At 47.0% G+C, this 24,234-nt stretch overlaps 1 protein-coding gene across 2 annotated transcripts in view; it reads left to right on the top strand.

The window, feature by feature from the left end:
• Fbln1 (fibulin 1) overlaps window positions 1-24,234 on the top strand; it is a 79,010-nt gene that overhangs the window by 30,807 nt on the left and 23,969 nt on the right. Inside the window, exons 11-15 of one of the 2 annotated variants that reach the window (XM_051189553.1) lie at window positions 216-341; window positions 1,564-1,683; window positions 2,962-3,093; window positions 5,120-5,243; window positions 12,318-12,759. In XM_051189553.1, coding sequence (XP_051045510.1) covers window positions 216-341; window positions 1,564-1,683; window positions 2,962-3,093; window positions 5,120-5,243; window positions 12,318-12,672 — 857 coding nt within the window. In that variant the 3' untranslated portion in view covers window positions 12,673-12,759. Of the gene's footprint in view, window positions 1-215; window positions 342-1,563; window positions 1,684-2,961; window positions 3,094-5,119; window positions 5,244-12,317; window positions 12,760-24,234 lie in introns of those variants that run through there. The other variant, XM_051189554.1, reaches the window with a different exon arrangement.

Consider the following 24,234-nt stretch of genomic DNA (forward strand, 5'->3'; position numbering starts at 1 on the left):
TCACCCCCCAGCAAATCCTAGCAGACTCTCCTGTAGGCAGCAAGCTGGCAGAAGGGCATCTGTCCAGATGCACCACATTTGTCAAAGCACAGGGCTTCACGAAGACACAAAAGGACCTAGGGGCAAAGGTCCATGAACTGCTGCCATTGGCAGAAGGGTGGGACATGGCCCCGCTCTAGTGGACATACCCTGAGCTGACTGCATCTCTGTTTCAGACATCAATGAGTGCCAGCGTTATCCCGGGCGCCTGTGTGGCCACAAGTGTGAGAATACACCAGGGTCCTATCATTGCAGCTGCTCAGCGGGCTTCAGGCTGTCTGTGGATGGCCGGTCTTGTGAAGGTGAGGGTGGGTCATAGGGTGGCCAGAAGCCTTAGCCACGTCCCTCCTCTGCTTGAAGACTAATTTGGAGTTTATGAAGCAGGTATTTCAAGGATGCTAGAGTCCCCACTCTAGGAACTGACTATAAGCCAATAGCAGCCATGCTGAAACTTGGCAAGTCTCCCTGGCAGGGCTTGGTCAGTTGTTAGGGTTCATGAATCTTGCTATGCACAGATAACAGTGTCTTGTTTTATCAGCTATGGTATTGTTCCTGAATATGTTTAGTCATCTGAGCCTTGTGCTTGGGTAATACTGAGGACATGGTGCTGGGGCCTGGCCAGCCTTGCCTCTACAGTACATTATTAAGTACATACACTGTGGTTCCTGTATCAGGGAGTATGCTTATGATGTGATGGAAAGCCACAGTGGACATAGCTTGAGCAAGTGACCTGGCCAGTCATGTCAGGTCCACAGATAAGAAACACTGAGCAAGAGGCTAATGGCCTATCCCTTCTAACCTCTCAGAAATAGTAAATGAATGTAAAAAGGAATCTCCAGCTGAATGGTGACTATTTTAAACCTTTCTGGCCAATTTGTAGACAGTACTCCACACTGCTACGGGACTGGTCAAAGGTGTTCATAGTTATGTACCAATAAAACTTTATTTACAAAAGCAAGTGGTAGGCCAAACCTGGCCTGGAGCTTTCTCTAGGTAAAGGGAATTGGTGACAAATAGCTGGGTTGCAAGTAGCCCCAAAGTTGAGAGATTTAGGAGTACCAGGGCTACTGTTCTGTGGGCTATGTCACCTGTGTCACAACCTAGGAGATGAAAGTGGGGAGGGCAGGAAAGATTTTCAGTGAGAGCTATCAGGGGCTGTGGTCATGATAGCTCTCTGGATATGTTGTCAAGCTGAGTCCATGTCCTATGGGGACAGGCTTGAAGGGAGCCAAGCCTGGAGGCTGCCACTACTATCCCACCAAGAGATGGTGTGGCCTCACACAGGCAGTAGCAGGGGTGGAGAAATTCCAGATTTCTCAGCTACAGCAGGCTGGAGTGGAGGCCCCTCTTTCTTTGGGCATCTCAGGCTTGCAACTTCAGACTTCGCCTCCCTCCCCATATGACTTCAGGGAGGCGATGAGGAAATAGTCTGCTCACTGCTCTCTATGTCCTCAGCCTGCGGGGAAGACAGGGACTTGAGGTGTGGCTCCGAGCTATGACCCCTGGGAACCTCTTTTCTTCTAGATGTGAATGAGTGTCTCAACAGCCCATGCAGCCAGGAGTGTGCTAATGTCTACGGCTCCTACCAGTGTTACTGCCGACGAGGCTACCAGCTCAGTGATGTGGATGGGGTCACCTGTGAAGGTGAGGGCACCCTTGATGCTGCGGGGAGCCCCCTTACCTTGCCACCCAGTGCACAGCAGGCTCTGGCTGCATTTCAGAATCCATGGTGGAGAGCCTGACAGAATTCTCCACCCATGATGTTCCTGTTTGCTCCCTTGGAGGTGGGGCTGGATCCTTGCTTTTCCTCTGATAAATCTTAGAGAGCCTCCATTGTGATTGAGAGTGAGGTTAGGAAGAAAGCAAACCAGTCCATGGATTGCTCTTAAATATGCATGCCATGGTGGTAACTCCTCGTTGTGCTGGCACTCTGAGCCACAGGGGTTGGCAGCCGTAAGTGGCTGAGAGGTGAGAAGCGACCTGAGGGCCACCTGACTCCTGAAATACAGCTCCACTCTGGCCTTTTGAGCTCTACCCTCACTAGGCCTGGCCATCATTGTCTCTGTCAAATACAATACACATGCGTGTGTGTGTGTGTGTGTGTGTGTGTGTGTGTAGAGAGAGAGAGAGAGGCATGTGCGGGTGTGTAGAGGCATGTACATGCATGAGCATTGTGGTATTTAGAGGCATGTGTATATTATAGAGGTGTGTGTGTGTGTGTGTGTGTGTGTGTGTGTGTTTGTGTGTGTGTGTGTGTGTGTGTAGAGGTATGGGATCCAACCCAGGCCTTGCTGAGCAGATGCTGTTTGACTGAGTTATTATGGTCCAGACAAACCTGAAGCTTTTTGAGTACCGGTATTATTACACAGTGGAAAGTCCAAACCATGAGTCATAGTCCAAACTCAGGTGCATTGAAAATACTATGTAGAAATGCCTTTAGTCTGTATAAAACAAATGTAACTGGGGTTTAGGCTTGACTCTCATCCCCAAGATATCTTCTTTATAAAAGTGGCAAATATCTAGTCCTAAATATTTCAGATGAGGGAGACTCAGCCTGTACCTTCATGTGATGTGTGGTGAGTTTTGTATTTTGATTGGCTGGTTGGATTAAGTGCTTTTTATTTTTATTTTTGTTTTTGTTTTAGCAAATTGCTGTCTATTCTCCTTCTCTGTGTATATGTCACACCATAATATCCCTAGACTGAATATCTCTAGACTAGTTCCATCCCCTCCCTGGGTCTCAATTTCCCCCTTCTTTATGATGGTTTTTGTGGCCACCCTCAGCCCCAGTGCCTGAGGCCTCTTCCTGGCTTGTCCTCCCAACCCAGCCTGGCCACCCAGGGCTGCCGCTTGGCCTAGCTGCAGCTGTGGCCATGGACCAGAGCTAGATCCTGAGGGAGGACTCTGACTGTGCTGTTTCAGATATTGATGAGTGTGCCCTGCCCACTGGAGGTCACATCTGCTCCTACCGCTGTATCAACATACCTGGAAGCTTCCAGTGCAGCTGCCCCTCATCTGGCTACAGGCTAGCCCCCAACGGTCGCAACTGCCAAGGTGAGTGAGGCAGACTCTGCCTTGGGATCATCTGTGCCTGTTACAAATCCCAGTGTCAGAGGAGATATATGTGCTCCCAGATGCAGGACTGTACCACAGATGAGAATGATTTCAGGGAGGAAGGAGAGATGCCCTGATGTCCCACATGTAAGACCTAGCCTGTCCTCAGGGCTGTCTGGACTCTGTAAATGTCCTGTCATGTAAGAACACCCAAACTCTCTCATTCTGTTCTTATTAGCCTTGGAAGAGTGGCCCAGGGACCCTGTCCTCAGTCTAGTCTAATTGTGCATTCTTTGACTGTCATTGGACAGACAGGCTACAAGCCAGGTCCTAGGTTACAGAAGTGAGCAGGTTCTGGGCGCTCTGCTCCTGTAATCTGGTATGAGAACTCAGAGATCTTTGTATCTGGGGACTCCAGTGATTGTGAGTGGGCTAGGGTTAGTCCTGGCATGGGCTCAGTGGTGAGATCTGGTAGAGTCTATCTGTATTTGTTTCCCTTTCTAAGAACGGTACCTACTTAGTTACTGACAGTGTTGAGGTCAAACTTGTGAACAAATGCTCCAATGTCTACACTCTGACTCACATCAGGAGCTGCCGAGGAGCAGATCACAGGCAAAGCTGGTCAGCCCCTTCTTCACAAGCCCAGTGAGAGGATGATCCAGAGGCCCCAGACAATCCCAGATCCTGCACATAAAGATGGGCACTCATGACCCCTGCACTCTGGGTGCAGAAACAGTTCCTTGGAGCTGGCTGACCAGCCAACCTAGCCTAGAGCTGGGCACCAGATTGGGGAGTGGGGTGAGATGTGGGGAATAATAGAGGAAGATTTCTGATGCTCTATACATTCATGTATGGGTACCCACACACACATGTTTGTGTACATATTCCCCACCCCATGCACAAACACACACATGCATACCACCACCAACAACAAAGAAGGTGGCCAGCCAAAGGCGGGGCCTGTGCCATTTTCTGGAAGGGACCCGCTCAACTTTTCTGAGGTTGGACAGGACCTTTTTTTCCCCCAGTCCTGCTTTTTGCTCTCCTGGCCCAGCTCCCTCACCACAGCCTGGAGTCCTGCCCAGAAGCAGCAAAAACACATTCCTGGGCTGGTGAGATGACTCACTGAATAAGGCTTTTGTTGCCAAGCCTGATGATTCTGAGTTCAATCCCTGGGATCCACATGGTGGAAAGAGCAGACTCTTGGAAGTTGTTCTCTGACCTCCACACACATGCTGTAGCACATGCCCACCCCCTTCCTCCAAATAAAAAGGTTAAACAACAAAACAACAGCAACAAAACCAACCCACAAACCCACATTCTTGAGCTGTGGTCTCTGGGATTGGCAAGGGTGGCTTTTGCCAGTGACAATCAGACATGTGACACTCTTAACAGCTGCCTCCTAGGCTTGGTGGCAAACCTGAACCCCACACACTTGGAATGCCATGTAAGGGGCTCCCCTACCTCTAGAAGCTCCAGACCCTGTAGCAGGATCTCCAGGCCTGATCCCCCTGTCTAACCACTTTAGTCACCACTCTGAGACTCAAGGCAAGATTCATGGTTCCTTTAGGCCTCATTTCCTCACCTGTGATGTGGGACCATAGGCTCTGACTCTTTCTGACACATGAGGTCAGGGTGTCGTTCCTTGAGATCCACAGACAGATCTCAAGGTGATTGGACCACCAAATTCTGGTGCCTATCTTCCTGGGTTCATAGCCTGACGCTGTCACTTATATAGAATGTGTGACTATGGCCAGATTCCTTAAGCTCCATGATGAGGGTTGCAGCAACAAGTGTCCCTGTCAGGGCTCTAACGACCTTCACATGGTATCTGTTCTCATTGCATACCCCTACTCCAAGGATTGTGAATAAGCTGGTTCTCTTGTAACTCCGTGTCTGGTCAACAGATCTGGCACCAGATGCTGCTCCCGTGGAGGGACAGGATGTTAATACACAGTTGGTGTGGGTGGGGATGGTTTTTGTGGCTTTAGCCAATACCATACTGTCTCTGCATCTCTCTGTACAGACATTGACGAGTGTGTGACTGGTATCCACAACTGTACTATCAACGAGACTTGCTTCAACATCCAGGGCAGCTTCCGTTGTCTGTCCTTTGAATGTCCCGAGAACTATCGCCGCTCAGCAGACACGTAAGTCCCTGGGGCCCACTCTCATCTGTCTGTGTTGGGCTTCCTAAAGGCCCAGCTCTGGGTATTGGCAGGTGGTTCCCAAGCTGTGGCCTTAGTGTTCTCCTGTTCAGCCTTAAGAAATTGCTGGTTCTTGGTTCCGAAGTCCCTGAGGGCCAGTGAGATCATCCCCAGAGGCCGTGGGGTGACTGCAGATGAGTCTTGGACTGCGGGAATGCTGCCATTGATATAGACTTTAGTCAGTTCATCTGTAACATGCATATGTGAGAATATGCTGACCTGGATGAGCAGGTAGCAATGTCACTGTCTTGGCCAAAACCCAGGACTCAAGGTGACTTTTTAAGTCTCCTGCGTTCCATCTAGCTGAGTGGGAACAGCATGATGTGTGTTCTATACTTGAAACTGTGCGACCATGTGCCCTTGTAAGCTCCAGTCACCATGGAGTCCTCTGCATGTCCAGGAACTCCTTCCTCAGAAAGTTTGGAGGACTCCCAGGCCATGGTTCTCATTGCAACCACCCTCATCTCAGTTCTACCCAGAGAACCTCATTTGCTTGCTTCGGGGAAAGCTCCACTCTGGGAACACATTCAAGGAGTGTGGACCAATGACCTCCCCACCAGCATAGAAATGCTCAAAGCAAACATATAGCTGGACAGCCTGGGTTTTCCACTGCGATCTTTTGACCTTGTGCTTGTCTCTGGCTGTTGGCCAGCCACCCCTCCTGCTCAGTGGCCAGTCTTTCCTTCTGATGATGCTTCAGGCTCCAATGTTCAACATGTGACCCGAGGGCAGCTCTTTCTGTTGTAGATCGTGCCCAGCTTCCAGTTTGCTATACCCTGGAAACCCTGAGTTTTTTCTGACCTTAGAGCTGCTCACCTACTGCCCTGCCCTCATCCTGTGACCTACTGGATTTCCCTAGCATGTTTTAAATCTACTTACAAACCTATCACCTTTTTTTGATGTGTTTATGGAGACCTGTAATCATAACACTAGGAGGCAAAGGCAGGTGAACCACCAGCTTGAGGACAGCCTGGGCTATATACAGAGACCCTGCCCCAACACCACCAAGTGCCTTTCTGTGCCTGGGTCAGGGGAAAGCTACTCTAGAAGTGGGTTTGCAAATGTGTCACTTCCCCAAAAGCTCATGAGTTGTGCAATAGCCTGGCTGCAGTGGCAGAGCTGCCCTGAGTCACCAAGAAAGAGATGCACCCTTGGTTTGAGGCTTAGTTCTGTTTCCCTTTATAAATGACTGGGTTTGAGGATTCCAGAGCCAGGCTATGGTTGCCATGGTAACCTTTTTGACTCCTGTACAGCCATTAGACTGAAAGAGGAGGCTGCCCTATGGCAGGCAGGATAGACATACAAGTCCAAGGATAGAAAAATTGACCTTGCTTGCTGAAGTTATTGCTAAGGTGAGCAAATTCCAGGTGCTGATGGGCTGGTTGCATACAGGTTCCTGGGTAGACAATGGGTCATGGATGTCTTGCTCAATGGACAAACTTCTAGGAGCATGCCAGACAGTGAACAGAGAGTATGCAGGACGATGAGAGAGTGGAGTGGGGCCAAACTGGCCAGGGAAGGGGTAGGAAAGTAGGATGGTGTTGGTCAGGCTTGAATTAAGGTCAGAGGGAGCTGAATTAATCAATGGAGGAGATTGGAGTCCTGAACACACTAAATGGGGTGTCCTCAGGACACCTGGGGTTGATGCACCAGGTCACAGCTGTCCCATCCTGCTGTTTCTGGGCAGAAAGAGGAAACTGTTCTCCATAAAAACAGACGATGTGGACACAGGGATGAGGGAGGTGGGGAATGATGCTTCAACCCTAGCAAGATGGCCATCTTCCTGTGACACTTTCTGTCCTTAGTCTCTGTGTCACCAAGTGCTGGAGAGTGGAGGTGGGTGAGGTGGGATCCTCTGTGCTGAGGATTTGGGGAGTCCTAAGTGAACCTCCTTGGGAATGCTCCTCTTCTAAGCAAAGACTCAAGCCTTATGGAGATGCTATGACATTCTATAAAGGTCATCGTTTGAGAGTCAAGTTGACTTGGGTTTCTTGGAGCTCTTGTTGTCAGCTGTAAAAATGGAATGGTGAGGTGGTCTTCAGGGTCCCATGATTGTGGGCACAGCCTCCCTCTGCTTGTTTTACATAGTCATCACCCTAGGTTCTTCCCAGTGGGCAGGAGCAGGTGTTCCAGGACACATTCATCCCTGCAGTACTGTTGGGGTAAAGGGGAGCTGGGTCTTCGTTGGTTATGGCATCTAAATTTGGGAGGCCATGAGCAGATATAAGGACTCAAGCTGAAATGTAGAAAATTTGAGCTTCTGGTCCTGGCCTTTCTAAGTGCTGTGGCCTTGGGTCAACCTTGAACCACCTAAGTAAGGTAGTGCATGCTTACCTGCTTGGTCAGGTGTTGATAATCAGAGGTAGCAAGCCTAACTTAGTACTAGCCCAGTACACCCATTGAACTGTGGTAGGGATGAGAATGGTGGGCCATTGTTCTTCTCCTCAAGGCACAAGTCAGAGGACAAAATTCTTTTTGAGTGACATTGTCAGTTTTGTTCTCCTGGTCAGTGGGTGACAGGGCTATGTCTAGGGTCACTTGGCTTTCAGATGGGAAAGCTTGAGATGTCATTTGAAGGGCATATGGTTATGACCTCGAGATTGCCAGCTGTGCAGGAGCTGTTTACAGCTTTCTCCTTTGATGGGCCCTGTTGAGGAGGTGTGGACAGTTATGAGACCAGCGTTGGGTGGAGGAAGTGTGTGTTGGGGGGGTTCTGAGTCTCCAAGGGAAGGTTTTCACTCCACTGCTCACCCTTGCTGGGGGTGGGGTGCTAACGAGAAGAGGCTCACTTCCTGGCATATCTCAGATGAGAGGCTTCTATTCTACAATTCCTGTTTCTCCTCTCAGAAATCCAGGTCTCTGTAAGAGTATGGGTTTTCCGCCTGCCGCCGCCCGGTATTGTCCTGCTGCCCTGCCGCCAGCCCCAAATAATACACAGAGACTCTGTATTTGGTACAATACTGTTGGCCCTGTTACTTGTTTCTTATCGGCTAGCTCTATCTTAATTATTAACCCATTTCTGCTGATCTATGTATTTCTCTTCCCGGGGAGCCGGCGGCATACTGCTTTTTCCATACTCTCCATCTTGGCTCCTCCTTACTACTTCCTATTTCCTCCTTGTCTCCTAGTCCCTCCTATCTTCCTTTCCTATTGGCCCCAGGAAATTCAACCCGATCCTCTCCTGTCCGAGTCACGCCAGAAAGAGAGAGCGCCTTCCTGGCCCCCTCTGACCTCCTTCCTCAGGTCACCTCCGCCCATCGCTCCACCCCCCAATGGGCGTGGTCAGTGCTACAGAAGGACTATCTCACTACAGGTCTCTTAATTCCCTGACCTTTGTAATCTCAGCATGGGTGAGGTACAGGCAAGATCAGGAGTTCAGGGTCAGCTGGGTCTCAAAAAGAGACAAATTGAACTGGGATGATGGGATGGCTCAGCAGGTGACGTGCTTGCTTGTATGAGTATGAGGACTGGAGTTCCGATCCCTAGCACCCATTCCAGGCGGGCATAGCAGCTCATAGTCTCAGTGTGCAGACAGTGAGTTCCCAAAGCAAGCTGGCCAGTTAAACCAGCCAAATTGTCCTGCTTTTGAGTTCAAGTAAGGTACCCTGCTTCACTATATAAGAGAAGACACCAAATGGCAACCACATGCATGTGCACACATGTTCACCTGTGTATATACATGTCATATGGGCATATACAAAGGAACCAGTGGGAGGTTCTCCTGAGCTTCATGCTTCACATGTTTTGGAACCATGATGGGTAAGGTGTGGGAATCAATCTTCCTCTACCTTCCCATCTCTCTCCCTCTCCGTCTCTTGGCCTCAGACCCTCTCTTGCTTCATGCAGTTTCCTTCTCTCTGATGATGATCCTGGCTACCCAGGAGCCTGACCCAGCAAGCTAGGGTCACGAGCCACAGATGAGTCTTGTGGACATGCCAAAGCAGCTAGGGTCCTGATCTCAGAGTGCCCGCTAATGCTAATCCCATGTTCAAGGCTGTCTCTAGCATTCGGTGGGACTGGATACATCTCCCCAGCCCCCTGACACCCTCTGTAGAGCCACTGTGATAGAGTATAGTTGGAAAAACTGTCATGATGTGGGTGGCTTTGAGTACTGTGACTTAAGAAAGCGGCATAAGTGAAAAGCTGTGGTCACAGAGGTCAGGAGGACCTTGCCAGGTCCTGGGTCTCTCCCAGGAATGACAAATGGCTAATGTGAAGGAAATTTTAACAGATGGCCACAGGGGTGGACCAGCAGCCTTCCTCTTGGTTTTGTCTCTCATCTGTAGTGGCTTCTTGTCATTTTCACAGAACTTGGGTGCTGCAATCAAAGATGTTGATGTTGAACTAGAGAATTGAGGCCCATTGCACCATAATGCATATGTGAGGGGAGAATATGCCTGTGGAGCTATGAACCCCTATGCTGGGCGGGTCCAGGTCCAGCTCCCTTTTGTACCACTCTGTAATAGATTCAGTGATGACTGCCCCCTCTATCCCCAATCTGGGTGATCCAGCTAATGTTTGTTTTTGTTTTTGCTTTTGGTTTTTTGTGTGTGTGTGTGTTTTTTTTTTTTTTTTTGTTTTGTTTTGTTTTGTTTTGTTTTTTTCTTTTTTTCTTTTTTTCAAGACAGTCTTTCTCTGTATTGCTTTGGAGCCTGTCCTGGAACTCACTGTGTAGACCAGGCTGGCCTCGAACTCATGGAGATCTACCTGCCTCTGCCTCCTGAGCATTGGGATTAAAGGCCTGTGCCACCAATGCCTAGCCAGCTAACAGGCTTTATTGCAGTCCTAGTCTGATCAGCATTTTGCCACACACAGTGGTTATGATTTCTTGGATATTTTGATAAAATTGGGGCAGAGAAGGAAAATCAAGGACCTAGCCAGCCTGGAGTGTGATGATTTACAAAGTGCAGTAGGAGCTGAGCCCTGTGGTGACAGGGGATAAAGCCAAGGAGCCACTACCTCACCTGGGAAGTGAGTGGTCTAAAAAGAGCCAGTTGAATTACCTCTTGTCAGGGAGGGCTTGGATTTTCTTCTGTTGGATGACAATGTACAATCTCTGGGATGTGATGGTCATAGGAGCTGGACCAGGATGTCATGCATGCCTTACATTTCTTGCCTTCACATTTGCGATGTTCATTTGGCAACTCTGGACCCAGTCTTTGGTCAGTAGAGGGCCCCACAGAACAAGTGGGAAAGCCAAATTCCATGAAGGAGACTGTAGCACCACCTACTGACCAGACCCATTCAGACTATTCCCGAAGCACTGCGGCAACTTTCTCTCCCTCTCTCATGCATGTGTGTGCCTTCTGTGTGTGTGTATGTGTGTGTGTGTGTGTGTGTGAGACCTTTGAAGGGACATAGGCTGACTTTGAAGCTCCAGTTTGCTGCGTACTGCCATTGACATCCCAGAAGAACACAGCTCATGGACCCCAGCTGCCTCCCTGGCTCTCCACTGCCCTCCCTGCTCCCAGACATCAAAGGCCCTTCCTTGATAGAGAGATCTCCCAGGCATGTGGAGCACCCCATTTGATCTGGTCCTTGGCATCTCTAGGGGTAGCTGCCTTTCAGCAATTCCCTACTACCGGCTCTGGGCTCTCCATCCCAGACTCTGCTCTTTTTAGTGTACATGGTCTTCTCCTGTTATTGTGCCATGGATCTTACTTGTATGACTCTTCTGTTCTTTTCTTAGAGCCAGAATCGTAAATAGTCAAGTAAATGAAAGGCTTCTTAGCAGCCCTGATAATCATCCCATAAGATACAAACAGAAACGCCATGCACAAGAAGTATCAAGTGTGATCTAAACTAGAACAAGACATGGAGACTTAAGAAGCCAAAGGAGAGATGTGATGGAAAACTAGGAGAGTAAATACCCACAAGTGGAGAATCCAAACACAGTCAGAATAGCAGAACTTCCTGAGAAGGGCTTGGCCAAGCCCTACGGGCCTTGACATCTTGGCTCTGCTTCTCTTTAAGGCCGTGTCAGAATATGTTGGCCCTGGTGTTCAGGACATAGAACACAGTTCATTTTCCTGCCAACATCCTGTTACAGGATATACTATCTGTCTCCATCCTGTTGTAGAAAGTTAAGAATCTGTAATTAGAAGTTACTAAGAGACCTTATCCTCACCCTATCATAAGAAGTCTGTTCCTGTCACAGGAAGTTAGTATATGCCTCCATTCTGTTATAGGAAGTGGGAGTCAGTTGTCATCTCTACTGCACAAGAAATTGCTTTGTCTATACCATATACAGGAAGTTAAAGCTTGTCACAGGAAGTGAGAACCTGTTTCATCTCCACCACACGTGAAGTTAGGACCTATCTCCATCCTGTCACAGAAAGCGAGGTCCTGTCTTCATTCTGTCCCAGGAAGTTCAGTTTTATCATAAGATGTTAGAACTTGATATATCTCCATTCTGAGCCCCACTCTGTCTCTGCGGATGAACTGGAGCAGGTGTCTAAAGCTGAATGACAAAGACTGGGAAGCTGTTCTCATCCCTGAGCATAGCCTTGGCTCACTGTGTGGCTTCCTCTGAACTTGTTTCCTCATCTGACAAATGGTGCGCAAATCCACCATCTTGAACACTGGTAGTGATGGCACTAATGAATGTATGAGGATTAGCCCCACATGCAAAATAAATGGCATGATGATTTCTAGGTGATCCCTAAGACCCACCCAGGAGCTCTTTGTGGCCTTGGCCACTGTCTGAGTGAGATCCTTGCTGAGTGTGCCAAAGGTGGTTCTCTACCTTGGGAAAGGGGCACATCTCACCCTGGGTAGGACTTGATCCCAGCCACCAGTGCCCCAGAGGGTGTTGGAAGAGGCTGGTACCTGAGTATGTGGCCTGGAGGTCAGCACCTCCCCCAGGTGAGTGAGGGTACTCCTTGTGCTGGCTGCATTGGCCAGAGGGGTAGCAGGAGGTCCCATCCAGTGAGCCGCGCTTGCCCACACTCTGTTGTTTCTCTGCTTGCTGAGGTGGCGCTAACCCTCTTCCTGTCTCTCTGTCCACTTGTCTTTCAGCCGCTGTGAGCGCTTGCCTTGCCATGAGAACCAGGAGTGCCCCAGGCTGCCTCTGAGAATAACCTACTACCACCTCTCTTTTCCCACCAACATCCAAGTGCCCGCAGTGGTTTTCCGCATGGGCCCTTCCAGTGCTGTCCCTGGGGATAGCATGCAGCTGGCCATCACTGCTGGCAATGAGGAGGGCTTTTTCACCACTCGAAAGGTGAGCCACCACAGTGGGGTGGTGGCCCTTACCAAACCCATCCCCGAACCCAGGGACTTGCTCCTGACCGTCAAGATGGATCTCTATCGCCATGGCACAGTCAGCTCCTTTGTGGCCAAGCTTTATATCTTTGTGTCTGCAGAGCTCTGAGTGCTTGCTTGGGCCCTGGGCACCCCCTCCTGTCGCTTTCCTACCTTTGGGGTTCTAATAAAGTCCCAGCAGCCATCCCACACAGCATGCCTCTTGTGCCTTGGTTTTATTTGGTGTGGACAGGGTCTCTATGCTTTTTCTCTCCTGGGGTAAGCTTCACCCCTTCCAGAATTGGTTCCCTAACAGGTAACTGGGGAATACCTTTCATAAGGTCTGGGCACCCCAGAACCCCAGAAATAGAGCTCATTATTGCACCACCAGACATCCCAGGCAAGGGAAGAATGAGGCTGGACTGGGTCTGTACCTTGAACTATCTCTTCCTGTTGTGTTACCTCAACAGGTAGCACTGATGGCTGAGAAAGGGACTTTACGCTCTGAGATGCCTCAGCTCTGCCTCCTTCATCTTTCAGATACAGAAGCAGCCCCTAAGAAAGGGAAGGGCTTGGCTCTTATGACTTGGCCTGTATAGCCAAGCTAGTCTGAGGAAGTAGACCTTCTGGCCACTGGGGCTCCTTGTAGGATCACCAGGGCTGGGTGTGTTGTATAACTAACTAACCTTGTGTTCTGGGAAAACAGTAAACACAGGTGATATTTCTTGGATGAAACTCTTGGCTAAATGATAAATGAGCTCAATGGCCTTTACTGAACCCTAGTGATGTGCCAAGAGGAGGCAAAGGCCAGCACTATTGTGATGTTCTCTGGCAACCATAAAGTGCCTATCAGATATTTTCTGTATACTTTCAATCCATATTGTCTTTGTGGATACTCAGAGAGGCTGTGCGATTTGCCCAAGATCACACAGGTGGTATTTGTACCCCAGCTCCACAGCTCTGCCTGTTCTATTCTGTCACTGTGCCTGCACTGTGCATCCTCATCCTCCCCTCCTCTAACTTCTCCATCATGATCCCAGCCAAGCCCCCTTCTGCTGATTCCTGGCATTCACTCAGCTCTCCCCACAGTTTATTTTCTGCTCAGAAACTGAAGCGTTTTGAAGAATTTGCCTAAGATCCTTCATGGCATCCATTGCATGTAGTTGTTACCCCTATTCTATTCCTTTAAAATATATATATATCTATTTTATGGCTATGAGTATTCTATCTGCATGTATGAGTGTACATTGAAAGCATTCCTGGTGGAGGCCAGAAGATGGTGCCAGATCCCCTGGAATTAGCGTTAGAGACGTTGTGAGTCTCCATGGACATGCTGAGAACTAAACCTAGGTCCTCTGAAAGACCAGCCAGTGCTCTTAACCACCAAGCAGCCTCTCTTCTGTGGGATTGCCAAGTGTGGCCACAACTTCATTTTAGGGTGACAATCCAGCCTGACCTAATTTCTCTCCCCTTGCTCACTTCCTCCATGCTATAATGTTGTAATTTATACACTTAGCCTGAAAGCTGGTTAAATCACAGTTGAAGTGGGCTTTCCTCTTCAGACTGCATTAGTCTATTCTTTATTATGATAACAAATTACTGGAGGCTGGGTAACTTCCTGAAGAAAAGATGTTTGTTTAATTTCTTATTTGGCTTCTAGCTATGGAGAACCAAGGTCAAGAGTTTACATTTGATGATGGCCCTTGTTGGTTGAGTCCTGCTGGGTCTCAGGGTATCACATGGAAAGAGACGGAGCAAACCATCTGTGTCTCTTGGAAAGCCTCCAGGATTCAGTTAGCAGGGCTCCACTGTAAGAACCCTCTAATCCCAGTCACCCTCCTCAGATCCTATCTCTAGATGTAGCTGGAGTGAGTGCCCACTCTCCTAATACCTCAATAAGGATTAAATGTCAACACATGAAGACTACATCTTCACTGTCATGGGAGCTTTGCCCAATACCCCAGGCTGTGTTCTATCTTTCTTGTTTATGACATTATCTTTAAGATGTTTAGAACAGCCTGAGATGCCATTTGCTTTTGTTCTTTGAATTTGTCTTCCTCACCATTTAGGAGGCTCTACAAAGGCAGGGCCAGGGTCTCATTTGGTGATTGTCCTGGTCTCCTGGCAAGGCGCCCATCACACAGGTACTCTGTGTCTATTGAGAAAATTATGATTCTGCCAATACTGACTGTCTTAGGGTTTCTATTTCTGTGAAGAGACACCATGACCATGGCAACTCTTATAAAGGAAAGAATTTAATTGGGGCAACTTACCTGGCTCACAGTTTAGTCTAGTATCATCATGGTGGGAAGCATGACGGCATGCAGGCAGGCATGAAGCTTGAGATGTAGCTGAGAATTCTGTCTACATGTGAATGGCAGGCAGCAGGAAGAGAGTGACACTGAGCCTGGCTTGAATTTCTGAAACCTCAAAGTAACTGAAACCACCCCAGTAACAAACTTCCTCCAATGAGACCACACCTACTCCAACAAGGCCATGCCTCCTAATAGTGCCTACTCCCTAAGAGCCTATGGGGGCCACTTTCATTCAAACCACCAACTGGCTTAGGCTTTCATTCTTTCCATGGATCTGACTGCTGGTGCTGTCTCTGAGACCTGAAGAAGAGTGGTCAGGATAGAATGAAGTAAAGGACTCTGAAGGATCTTCAGGGCTTCCTGTTACTTGTAAAAGGCTGGGGTATGCTCCCCACTGATGGAGGGGAAGACAATGTGCAGTGGACTCTGCCTTGTACAGGGGCAGCAGCTACCTTGCTGCCTGACACAAACCCTTCTATCCAGTCCTCTCCATGCCTCCTACTTTGTCACCCAGACCTTGCTCTGGTTGTGGGTATTGGATTGCCTTAAAGTTGCCTCCCAGAGTGTGCACCAAACCAGAGCAGAGGACTCAGAAGTAGTCTCACTGTCCAGTTCCTCCTTGAGTCTCTTTTCTAGATCATGAAGTCTAATACCCTTGAAAGGTTTCTGTTCCCAGTGTGATCTGGCCCCAGTCTGCCCTCTCAGCTGTAGCTCCAACTCCCTGGCACATGCCCTTTGCCTGTGTCCTTGTCCCTTCTTTGTCATTCCCTGACTATGTTGGCTCCTGGCCTTCTTTCTGCAAAATGCCTATCTTGTTACAGACTTCCTCAGTGAAGCCCTTCTTGGTTAGCATTTCCTGGCCCCAGGCATCCTTCCTCAGAGCATTTACCCTACTATCTTAAAGTTGTTAACTTGTTTGTTGCACCTGTTAGCCTGTAGGCTTTTTGAATGAAGGGGTAGTATCTGTGATTAGTTTGGGTACCTTTGGGCTTTTTGGCCTGAAGATACAACTCAGTAAATAAGTGGGTATCTGAATAGAATGGGTGCGTGGGAGAATGGATGAATGGATGGATGGATGGATGGATTGGAGAATGGATGGGTGGATAAAATGGAAGAATGGGTGATTGAAAGGGTAGGTGGGTATGTACGTGGTTTGGTGGATGCATTTTCAAGGTTTAGCTCAAGACTGTCCTCAGTGAAGCCAGAAAGGTCTGTAAGGAACTTATTTCTACTTGAATGGAGGGTCTGAAGGTCTTAGTCTGACAGTCATCATGGTCCAGATTATTTAGGCAAAGGGGCACTTTTGTTCTCATGGGCACATGATTTTTAAGATGGGGTGGGTGCTGCAGGGGTCTCAAAGGCTATCTAGCAATCTTCCATGGCTTGCCACAGTGCCCTCCATAGTGTTTTCAAGTGTCCCTCTACCTCTGCTTGAACTCCTTCGTGGAGCCCCTATTACTTTACTCTGTGTGTGTGTGTGTGTGTGTGTGTGAGAGAGAGAGAGAGAGAGAGAGAGAAATGTTTGTGTATGTGTGTGCACAAAGAAGTCAGAAGAAGTCACTGGATTTCCCCGAAGCTGGAGTTACATGTGGTTTTAAGCTACCCAGCATGGGTTCTGGCTACTGAGCTCAGGTCCTCTGGAAGTTATGACAAGCACTCCTACTCACTGAGTCATCTCACTAGCCCACCCCACTTTTTTTTTTTTTTTTTAAAGATTTATTTATTATGTATACAGTGTTCTGCCTGCATTCCAGAAGAGGGCACCAGACATCCTTATAGGTGGTTTGAGCTACCTTGTGGTTGCTAGGAATTGAACTCAGGACCTCTGGAAGAGCAGCCAGTGCTCTTAACCTCTGAGCCATCTCTCCAGCCCCCACCCTCACTTTTGAAAAGCTTCCCTGAGCTACAGAGCGTTATTCCCAGATCTTTCTGCTGAGAGATCAGATGGTGCCAAACAAACAAGCAGGTCTCTGAGTCTCTTGCCTCCTGCACACAAGTTCTGCCCCTGGCTTTTCTGTCCTCCTCTCAGAGCACCCAGGGCCACTTTGTGGATGCTTTGAAAAGCCTATTAAGTGATTTAGGAGACTGCATCTGGTATCTAGCTGGTGGGCCGTGAGCATTGGCTTCCCAGTGGGAGGTAGTCAAAAGCTCCTTTGGTTCCTGGTTTAAGTGGGAGATCGGGCTCTAAGAGTTTGGATGTATCTGCGGTTAAACAGGAGAAGCCACTATGCCTCTAAGACCTGTGACTATCTCACCTTGTCAGTGTGGTAAATCCAGTACCCAAGAAGAAAAGGTGAAGATGCTAATCAGTACTGTGATGATATATGGCACTCACAGTGGGCCTAATGCTGTCCCAAGTCCCTACTTCCAAATAAGATCATTTGACTTGTTTAATCTCACAGCTGTGGGAATCAAACTCTGTTCATTTCCCTACTTAGTGAGCAGGATTACAGAAGCACAGTTTAGGTAAATTGCTTCGCTGCTGGTGTCTGCTGGGGCCAGCATTGAAGCTCACAGCCTGGTTCAAGGTCTGTCTTGAGCTATACCATCTAAGAAGAAGGAATGTTCCTGGAATTGGATGGCTCTGAAGGTCTGTCCCCATTTTATGGCCCCCAAGATCCATAGCAAGATACTCAGTCAACAAAAAGAGTCAATGTAGAGTGGAACAGAGCATGCCAAATAAAACATAGTAGTAGAAGCTAGAGAGATGGCTCTGGTTAAGAGGACTGGCTAGTCTTCCAGAACATGCACATGGCATGTCACAAGCAACTATATATAACTCTAGTCCTAGAGAATCCAGTGTCCCCTTGTGACCTCCTTAGCCACAGCATGCATGCAATACATACACACACTTGCTGGCAAAACAACCATACACATAAAATAAAAGGGAAAGAAAATTTAGAAATGCAGAAATATCTGCAGAATGGGCAACCTAAGAGGTGCAGGCAGAGTTCTTGAAGTTCTCTGGATCCTACCCCCCAAAACGCTCAAAACAACTAGACAGGAAGACTAAAAATCCATGGAAGACATTTACTACTAAACAAAGCAACAAGACATCTCCACACACTCCCCAAATACAAGTCAGGACCTCTGCATATTGGTGGCATCTGTGGAAAATAACTGGGAAAATAGTGGAGAATCCCAAACAGCCCATGGACACCCCTGGAAAGAGTATTGGGTCAATGTTGTGAGCTCACAGCAACTGAGAACTGCCTTTCATACCCCAGTGACCAAGGAGTGTGGGAGCCCATGGTGGGACTGGCTTAGGCTGGAGCTTGGAGACTGAGCTGCCAAGGCTTCCCCTAGTGGCCGTATCTCTCTAGAGGGAGCATTGGAAACAGAATAGAAAATTGACAGTGACAACAGACACTACTAAAGAAGAAGGTGCCAGACTGTATCGAGGCATTTCAGAGAAGGACCTCAGAGACAGCAGGCTAGGAGGCTCCAGGAGGTCAGAAATATGACTATGAACGGTTTCAACTTTAAAATGCCAGGAAAGTGACTTCCTCATAAAGAGGACCAATCAAAAAGCATCCAGGTCAGAGTCCATTTCCTAGTTTTTGTAGCAAAGGACTGTGATCTAGGTGGCTTATAGTAGGTGTGTACTATTTCCCAGTTATGTATAGCTCTGTATAGCCTCTGGTGGCTTGCTTGCCACCTTCGGTATTCCTCGGTTTATACTAATATCTCTCCAGCTCTTCCTGTGCTGTTCATTGTACAGCATTCACCTTGTGTGTCTTTGTCTTGTCATCAGTCTCTTCATAGGAGAACTGATGTCCTTCAAGATTGTGTGTCCACCTGCTCTGCTGTGACCTCATCCATGCTAATTACATCTGCAGTGACCCTGCTTCCAAATAAGGCCATTTTCTGAGGTATTAGAGGCTGGTGCTTTGACATGTCTTTGAAGGGATAGAGAGTATCATAGTGTCACTAAATTTACGCCCTGATGTTCTAACATCAGTGTCCTTTAAGAATAAAGACTATGAACCAATATGATGTCTCTCAAGGGTGGAAGCTCATTTGAAAGACAAAACTCTAATATTCAGCAACTCATGGTAGTTCAAACCTTCATGCTGGCATTTACAAGGCTGAGGCAAGAGAGTTGCCTGTCTCCTGAGTCTCAAAATACAAAACCAACAACAATAACAACAACAACAACAACAAAAAAACAACGAACAAAAAAATACCATCGTGAAATAAGCCAGAAATGTTCAGAAAAAGACCAAAACATGGAAGAAAAATATGAATTAGAATTTAAAACATAAAAAACAAGGTGATAAGATTAATGTGTCATTTTTAAATGTTAAATATGTTCTTTAATAAAAATAAATGATGAGAAATGGAATGAAAAAATTAAACACTAAAGAGAACCAAATTAGAAAAGAAAAAAATAAAAAGAGAAATAATGTAAATGTCTTGTTTGGCATTCACAATGGTCTAGAATCACCTGGAAAAAAGTGTCTCAATTGAGTAATTAATTGTCTTTATTAGGTTAGTCTGTGATAAAGGAGAACCTAGCCCACTGTGGGCGGCACCATTCCTTGGACAGGTGGTCCTGGGCTGTAAAAGAAAGCTGGCTGAGCATAAGCCTATGAGTCAGCAAGCAGCATTCCTCCCTGGTTCCTGGCTTGAGTTCCTGCCCCAATTTCCCCAATGATAGATGATTGTGTCCTGGAATAGTAAACCAAGTAGCTTGCCCCACCCAAGTCACTTTGCCCTTAATGTTGTATCATAGCAACAGAGAAACAAAGTAGAACAACGAGAGGAAAGTCTTAAGGAAAAGTAACAAATATTCAAGGCACACAAAGCAAGACCTCTCTGCAGATAGATAACAGGCATCTTTGTATGCAGAGAGGTCTAGCATGCAGACAATGGGCATCTCTGAATTCCTATTGCTTAAAAAATGTCTGTGGTAACCCTAAACAGAAAAAAAAAAGTCAGTATTGTGATAACTGACCAAAAAAAATTCACATAAATTAACAATAAGCTTTGAAATAGGAAGAACACATCATATACCTGACATGAACTAAGAAAAACTAACAAAGGCTACAAAGACAGACTTGTAAAATTATTGGACTTTACCAGGTAGAAAACAAACCATGGACACCTAAGAAAAAAACATGTCACCTTGTAGTGGTTAATTTTGAATACACCTTGGTTGAATTAAGAAACACCTCAGGTATTAATGAAGTAGGCCTTTGGGGCCATTTGAGAGGATTAACTGAGAAGGAGGCCCCACCCACAATGTGCATGGTTCCATTTCATGGTCTGGGACCCTGGATTGAATAGAAAGTAGGACAGGAAAAAGCCAGAATTTCCCTTTCTCTGTTCCCTGATCTACCCAGATATGTGCAAGCAGCCTTAGCTTTTGTGTCCACAGCTGGGAGCCACTCCTGTTGCCCTGTCTTCCCCACATTGGTAGTCTGTAGCCTCAAACCATGAACCCATCAGCCTAATATTCCTCAAGATGTTTCTAGTTGGGTATTGAGAAAGCAATGCATTAGGTATAGCTCTATCATTCTGTCTGGCCCATAGAGAAAGCGCCAAAGCCATTGGGATGGCTCTGAGTAATTCTTTCGTGAATCCATTTTTACTTATCAAGTAGGGTTCACCCTTAAGCCAGGGAAACAGTACCATTTGGTTGCTCAAATGGAAAAAGTAGCTGGTTTGCTAGAAGAGCTTGAGGCAAAGAGTGGTCACCTAAACTCATCAATCAGTTCCAGTTGACATTATCTCAGTGGTCACCCATGGAGCTTAGACAATGCAGAGATAATAAGAGTTCACTTAGCCACCAGAGGTGTACACTTGTGCTCCAGACCTGCTAAGTCACCTCCATACTTCTTTTTCTGTATCCATACATAGGCAACAAGTACTTGAGTGTGGATCCCTACATGGGATTTTCTTGTTTACTTATCCAAATAACCTCTGTGTGTGTGTGTGTGTGTGTGTGTGTGTGTGTGTGCGTGCGCATTTATCTATTTAAAAATCTATTAGGGGTTAGGGAGATGGCTTGGTGGTTAAGAGCACTGGCTGTGCTTCCTAACACCCATATAGTCAGTCACTAACTGGAACCCCAGTTCCAGGGGATCTGACACCCTCATGCAGACATACATAAAGGCAAAAACACCAATGAATATAAAATAAAAAATAAATTACTTTTTTAAAAAAGAAAATGAAGCAATTTCTTTAGGATAATTAATAGTTGTAAGCCAAAGATTTTCTACCCAGCAAAACTGACAAAGAGTGCATGCCATTATGATCATGCACACGCTAACCCACAACTGAGGCATTACAGCTAAATGACTATAGGAGGGGACACAGCATACTACAGATTTCCATATAGCTCAGACTGTGCAGATATAGTCTTTCTATTTAAACTGAGTAGAAGGAGAACATATTAGAGAAATTATTTATAGTGATTGATGGGTGATGGTAACTTTAGTATGGTTATTCTGAGACTAGTCTGTATGAAACATGAAATCCGTCAGATGAACTCTTGTGAGAGGCTCTGTGTCCGTAGAATTGGTGCTGTGATGTAGAGCAAAACCTATCCCCTGGAGAAGATAAGAAATTTGTAAACTTTGTTCTGAATTGTAAATATTAGTATGAGCTCACAATGTATTTTCTTTTTTATTACATTTTTTTTAGAGGAACTCAAAGGGCAACTTAACAAAAAGTCATTTCTCTTTTTCTACCATGTGGGTCCCAAGGACCAAACTCAGGCCATCAGGCTTGGCAGTGAGTACTTAATTGACCGAACCATCTCATCAGCCACCACTAATGTATTTTCTGTTTAAATGTCTACTGCTGATTCCTGGAAGCTGTGGCCAGCCCGGTTGCTCTGGGCATTGTTGCTTTCCAGATTGCGATCCTGAATCACTGGTTCCCATAAACCACAGATAGACAAACTCAGGGCTTACTGGAGAAGCAGCTCCAGTGAGCAGCAAGACTCTGCTGATGGGGCAGTACTGTGTTCTACCTCAGAGCTACAGAGCTATGGAGGCACGAGGGACCCCTGAGCCACCTTTTCTCTCTGGCCAAGAAGGGAGTTTCAACAAAGAACAGAAATGGCAGTGAACTTCATCAAAATTAGATTGCATCATGAGTTCACTCCAGCTTTTCCCCCCTCCCTCAACATCCTTTAAGGAGTAATAGAGAGCTATAAAATTCATGGCATAAACACCCATTTGTTGCTAGGCAGTGGTGCCGAACGCCTTTAATCCCAGCACTCGGGAGGCAGAGGCAGGTGGATCTTTGTGAGTTCAAGGCCACTCTGGTCTACAGAGTGAGGTCCAGGACAGGCTTCAAAGCTACACAGAGAAACCCTGTCACAGAAACAAACACCTGTTTGTATTAGTCACTTTCTCGAATTCCTATCAAGAAACAGCTTAATGGAAGAAGGTATTTATTTCATGGTTTGAGGGTGCAGTCCATCATGGTGGATGTGATGGCAGGAGCAGCTCTTGCTTGCAGTAGGAAGCTAAGGCAACCAGCACACTTCCTGGCAGTTCCGAAAACAGGACAGGAAGTGGACCAGGCCAAACCCCTACCCATTACCCAGTTCCTCCCACTGGACCCCACTGCCTGAAAGAGTTGTTTTCAACCTTCTTAATGTTTCAGCCTTTTAATACAGTTCTTTTAATACATGTTGTGGTGACCCAACCATAAAATTATCTTGTTGCTACTTCATAACTGTAATTTTGTTACTGTTATGAATCATAAGGTAAATATCTGCTATATAGGATATCTGATATGTGACCCCCTCAAAGGAGTCATGCCCCACAGGTTGAGGACCACTTCCCCAAAGGTTTCTTAACCTCTCAAAACAGTGCCACCAGCTTGGGACCATGAGCCTAAGGGGAGCATTTCATATTCAAGCTATAACACTGGTTAGTAGCAGGGCAGAATCAGACCTTTTCATGACTGAATAGCAGTAGCATACGAGACTGCTTCCCTGCACAGAAGGCCCAACCAGTGAATGAAAGTGAAGTGTTGGCAATTTTCCATCCCCAAAGTGTTAAATAAAGCTTGAAGGGAACCTTGCATGGATTCCATGGCAGGTGAGGTTGCCCAAGGCAGAGGGACAAACATGCCAGGCAGACAGAGCTTAAGTAAGAGGAGAAGTAGGGGGAAGGAAAGAAAAAAGAGGTAAAGAGATACAGAGACAGAGGATGGAAGAGAAGAGGGAGACAGGAAAAGTCCTGTCTGCCCCAAGGGAACAGCAGGAAAGAGAGCCAGGAAGAGAGAGAAGGAAAGATGCTGGAAAAGAGAGCATATGTGGATTGGGGTCTGTCTTTTAAAGGGTCCTTTGCACATGTGTACAGACTATGCAATCATGGAACCCTGGGCTGACCAGGGTACTGCCTGAGTGCTTTCTGTCAGGTGCCAGGTGAAGGAGCAAGCCAGCCTAAAGCCTGAATCCTTACACAAGGTACAGTCAGTGGGTGTCTTAGTTAGGTTTCTATTGTTGTGATATAACACTATGACCAAAAGCCACTTGGGGAGAAAAGGGTTTATTTCACCTTACAGGTTACAATCCATCATGATGCAAGTCAGAACAGGAACTCAAAGCAGAAACTGAAGCAGAGATCATGGAGCGATGGAATTCCAGAACTTGAGGGGCAGAGGCAGGTAGATTTCTCTGAGTTCAAGGCCAGCCTGGTCTCCATGATGAGTTCCATAATAGCCAGGGCTGTGTAGAGAGAACCTCTCTATCTCTATCTCTATCTTTATCTCTCAAGCATATACGCACGCACACACACACACACACACACACATACACACACACACACACACACACACACACACACACACACACACACACAAAAGCAGTATATCCCCCAGGACCACTTGCCTAAGGGTGACACAACCCAGAGTGGGCTGGGCCCTTTCACATCAATCATTAATCAAGAAAATGGCCCATAGAGTTGCCACCTTGCCAATATAACAGAGTCATTTTCTCAATTGAGATTCCTTCTTCCTAAATGACTCTAGCTAGTTACAAGTTGGCAAAAGCTAACTAGGACAGTGGGTGTAGGCCCTCAGCACCAACGGCTGTAGGTATTAGAGAAAGACCAGAAACCACATGCCCTGATGAGAGACATTCCACCTGTGTCATCTTACCAAGCCTGGGCCTGTGCCAAATGCAGCAGCCAATGGGAGGGAAATTCAGGACAGAGAAGCACTCTGGACCATGCTTCAGGATGCAGGCAGCCAACTCCTGACTATGGGACTCTGTGGCTGAAATTAACTAGATTCCTTACCTGATTGTGTGGAAAAATGAAAGGCTGGAGGAAAAACTGTCAGTCAAAAGGGGCTTAAACCTATGCATAGGCAAGTCCATGACTAGCTAGAAATATATACTGTGGGAAGTATAC

Source organism: Phodopus roborovskii, unplaced genomic scaffold, assembly GCF_943737965.1.
Source record: "Phodopus roborovskii unplaced genomic scaffold, PHOROB, whole genome shotgun sequence".
NCBI classification, from domain to species: domain Eukaryota; kingdom Metazoa; phylum Chordata; class Mammalia; order Rodentia; family Cricetidae; genus Phodopus; species Phodopus roborovskii.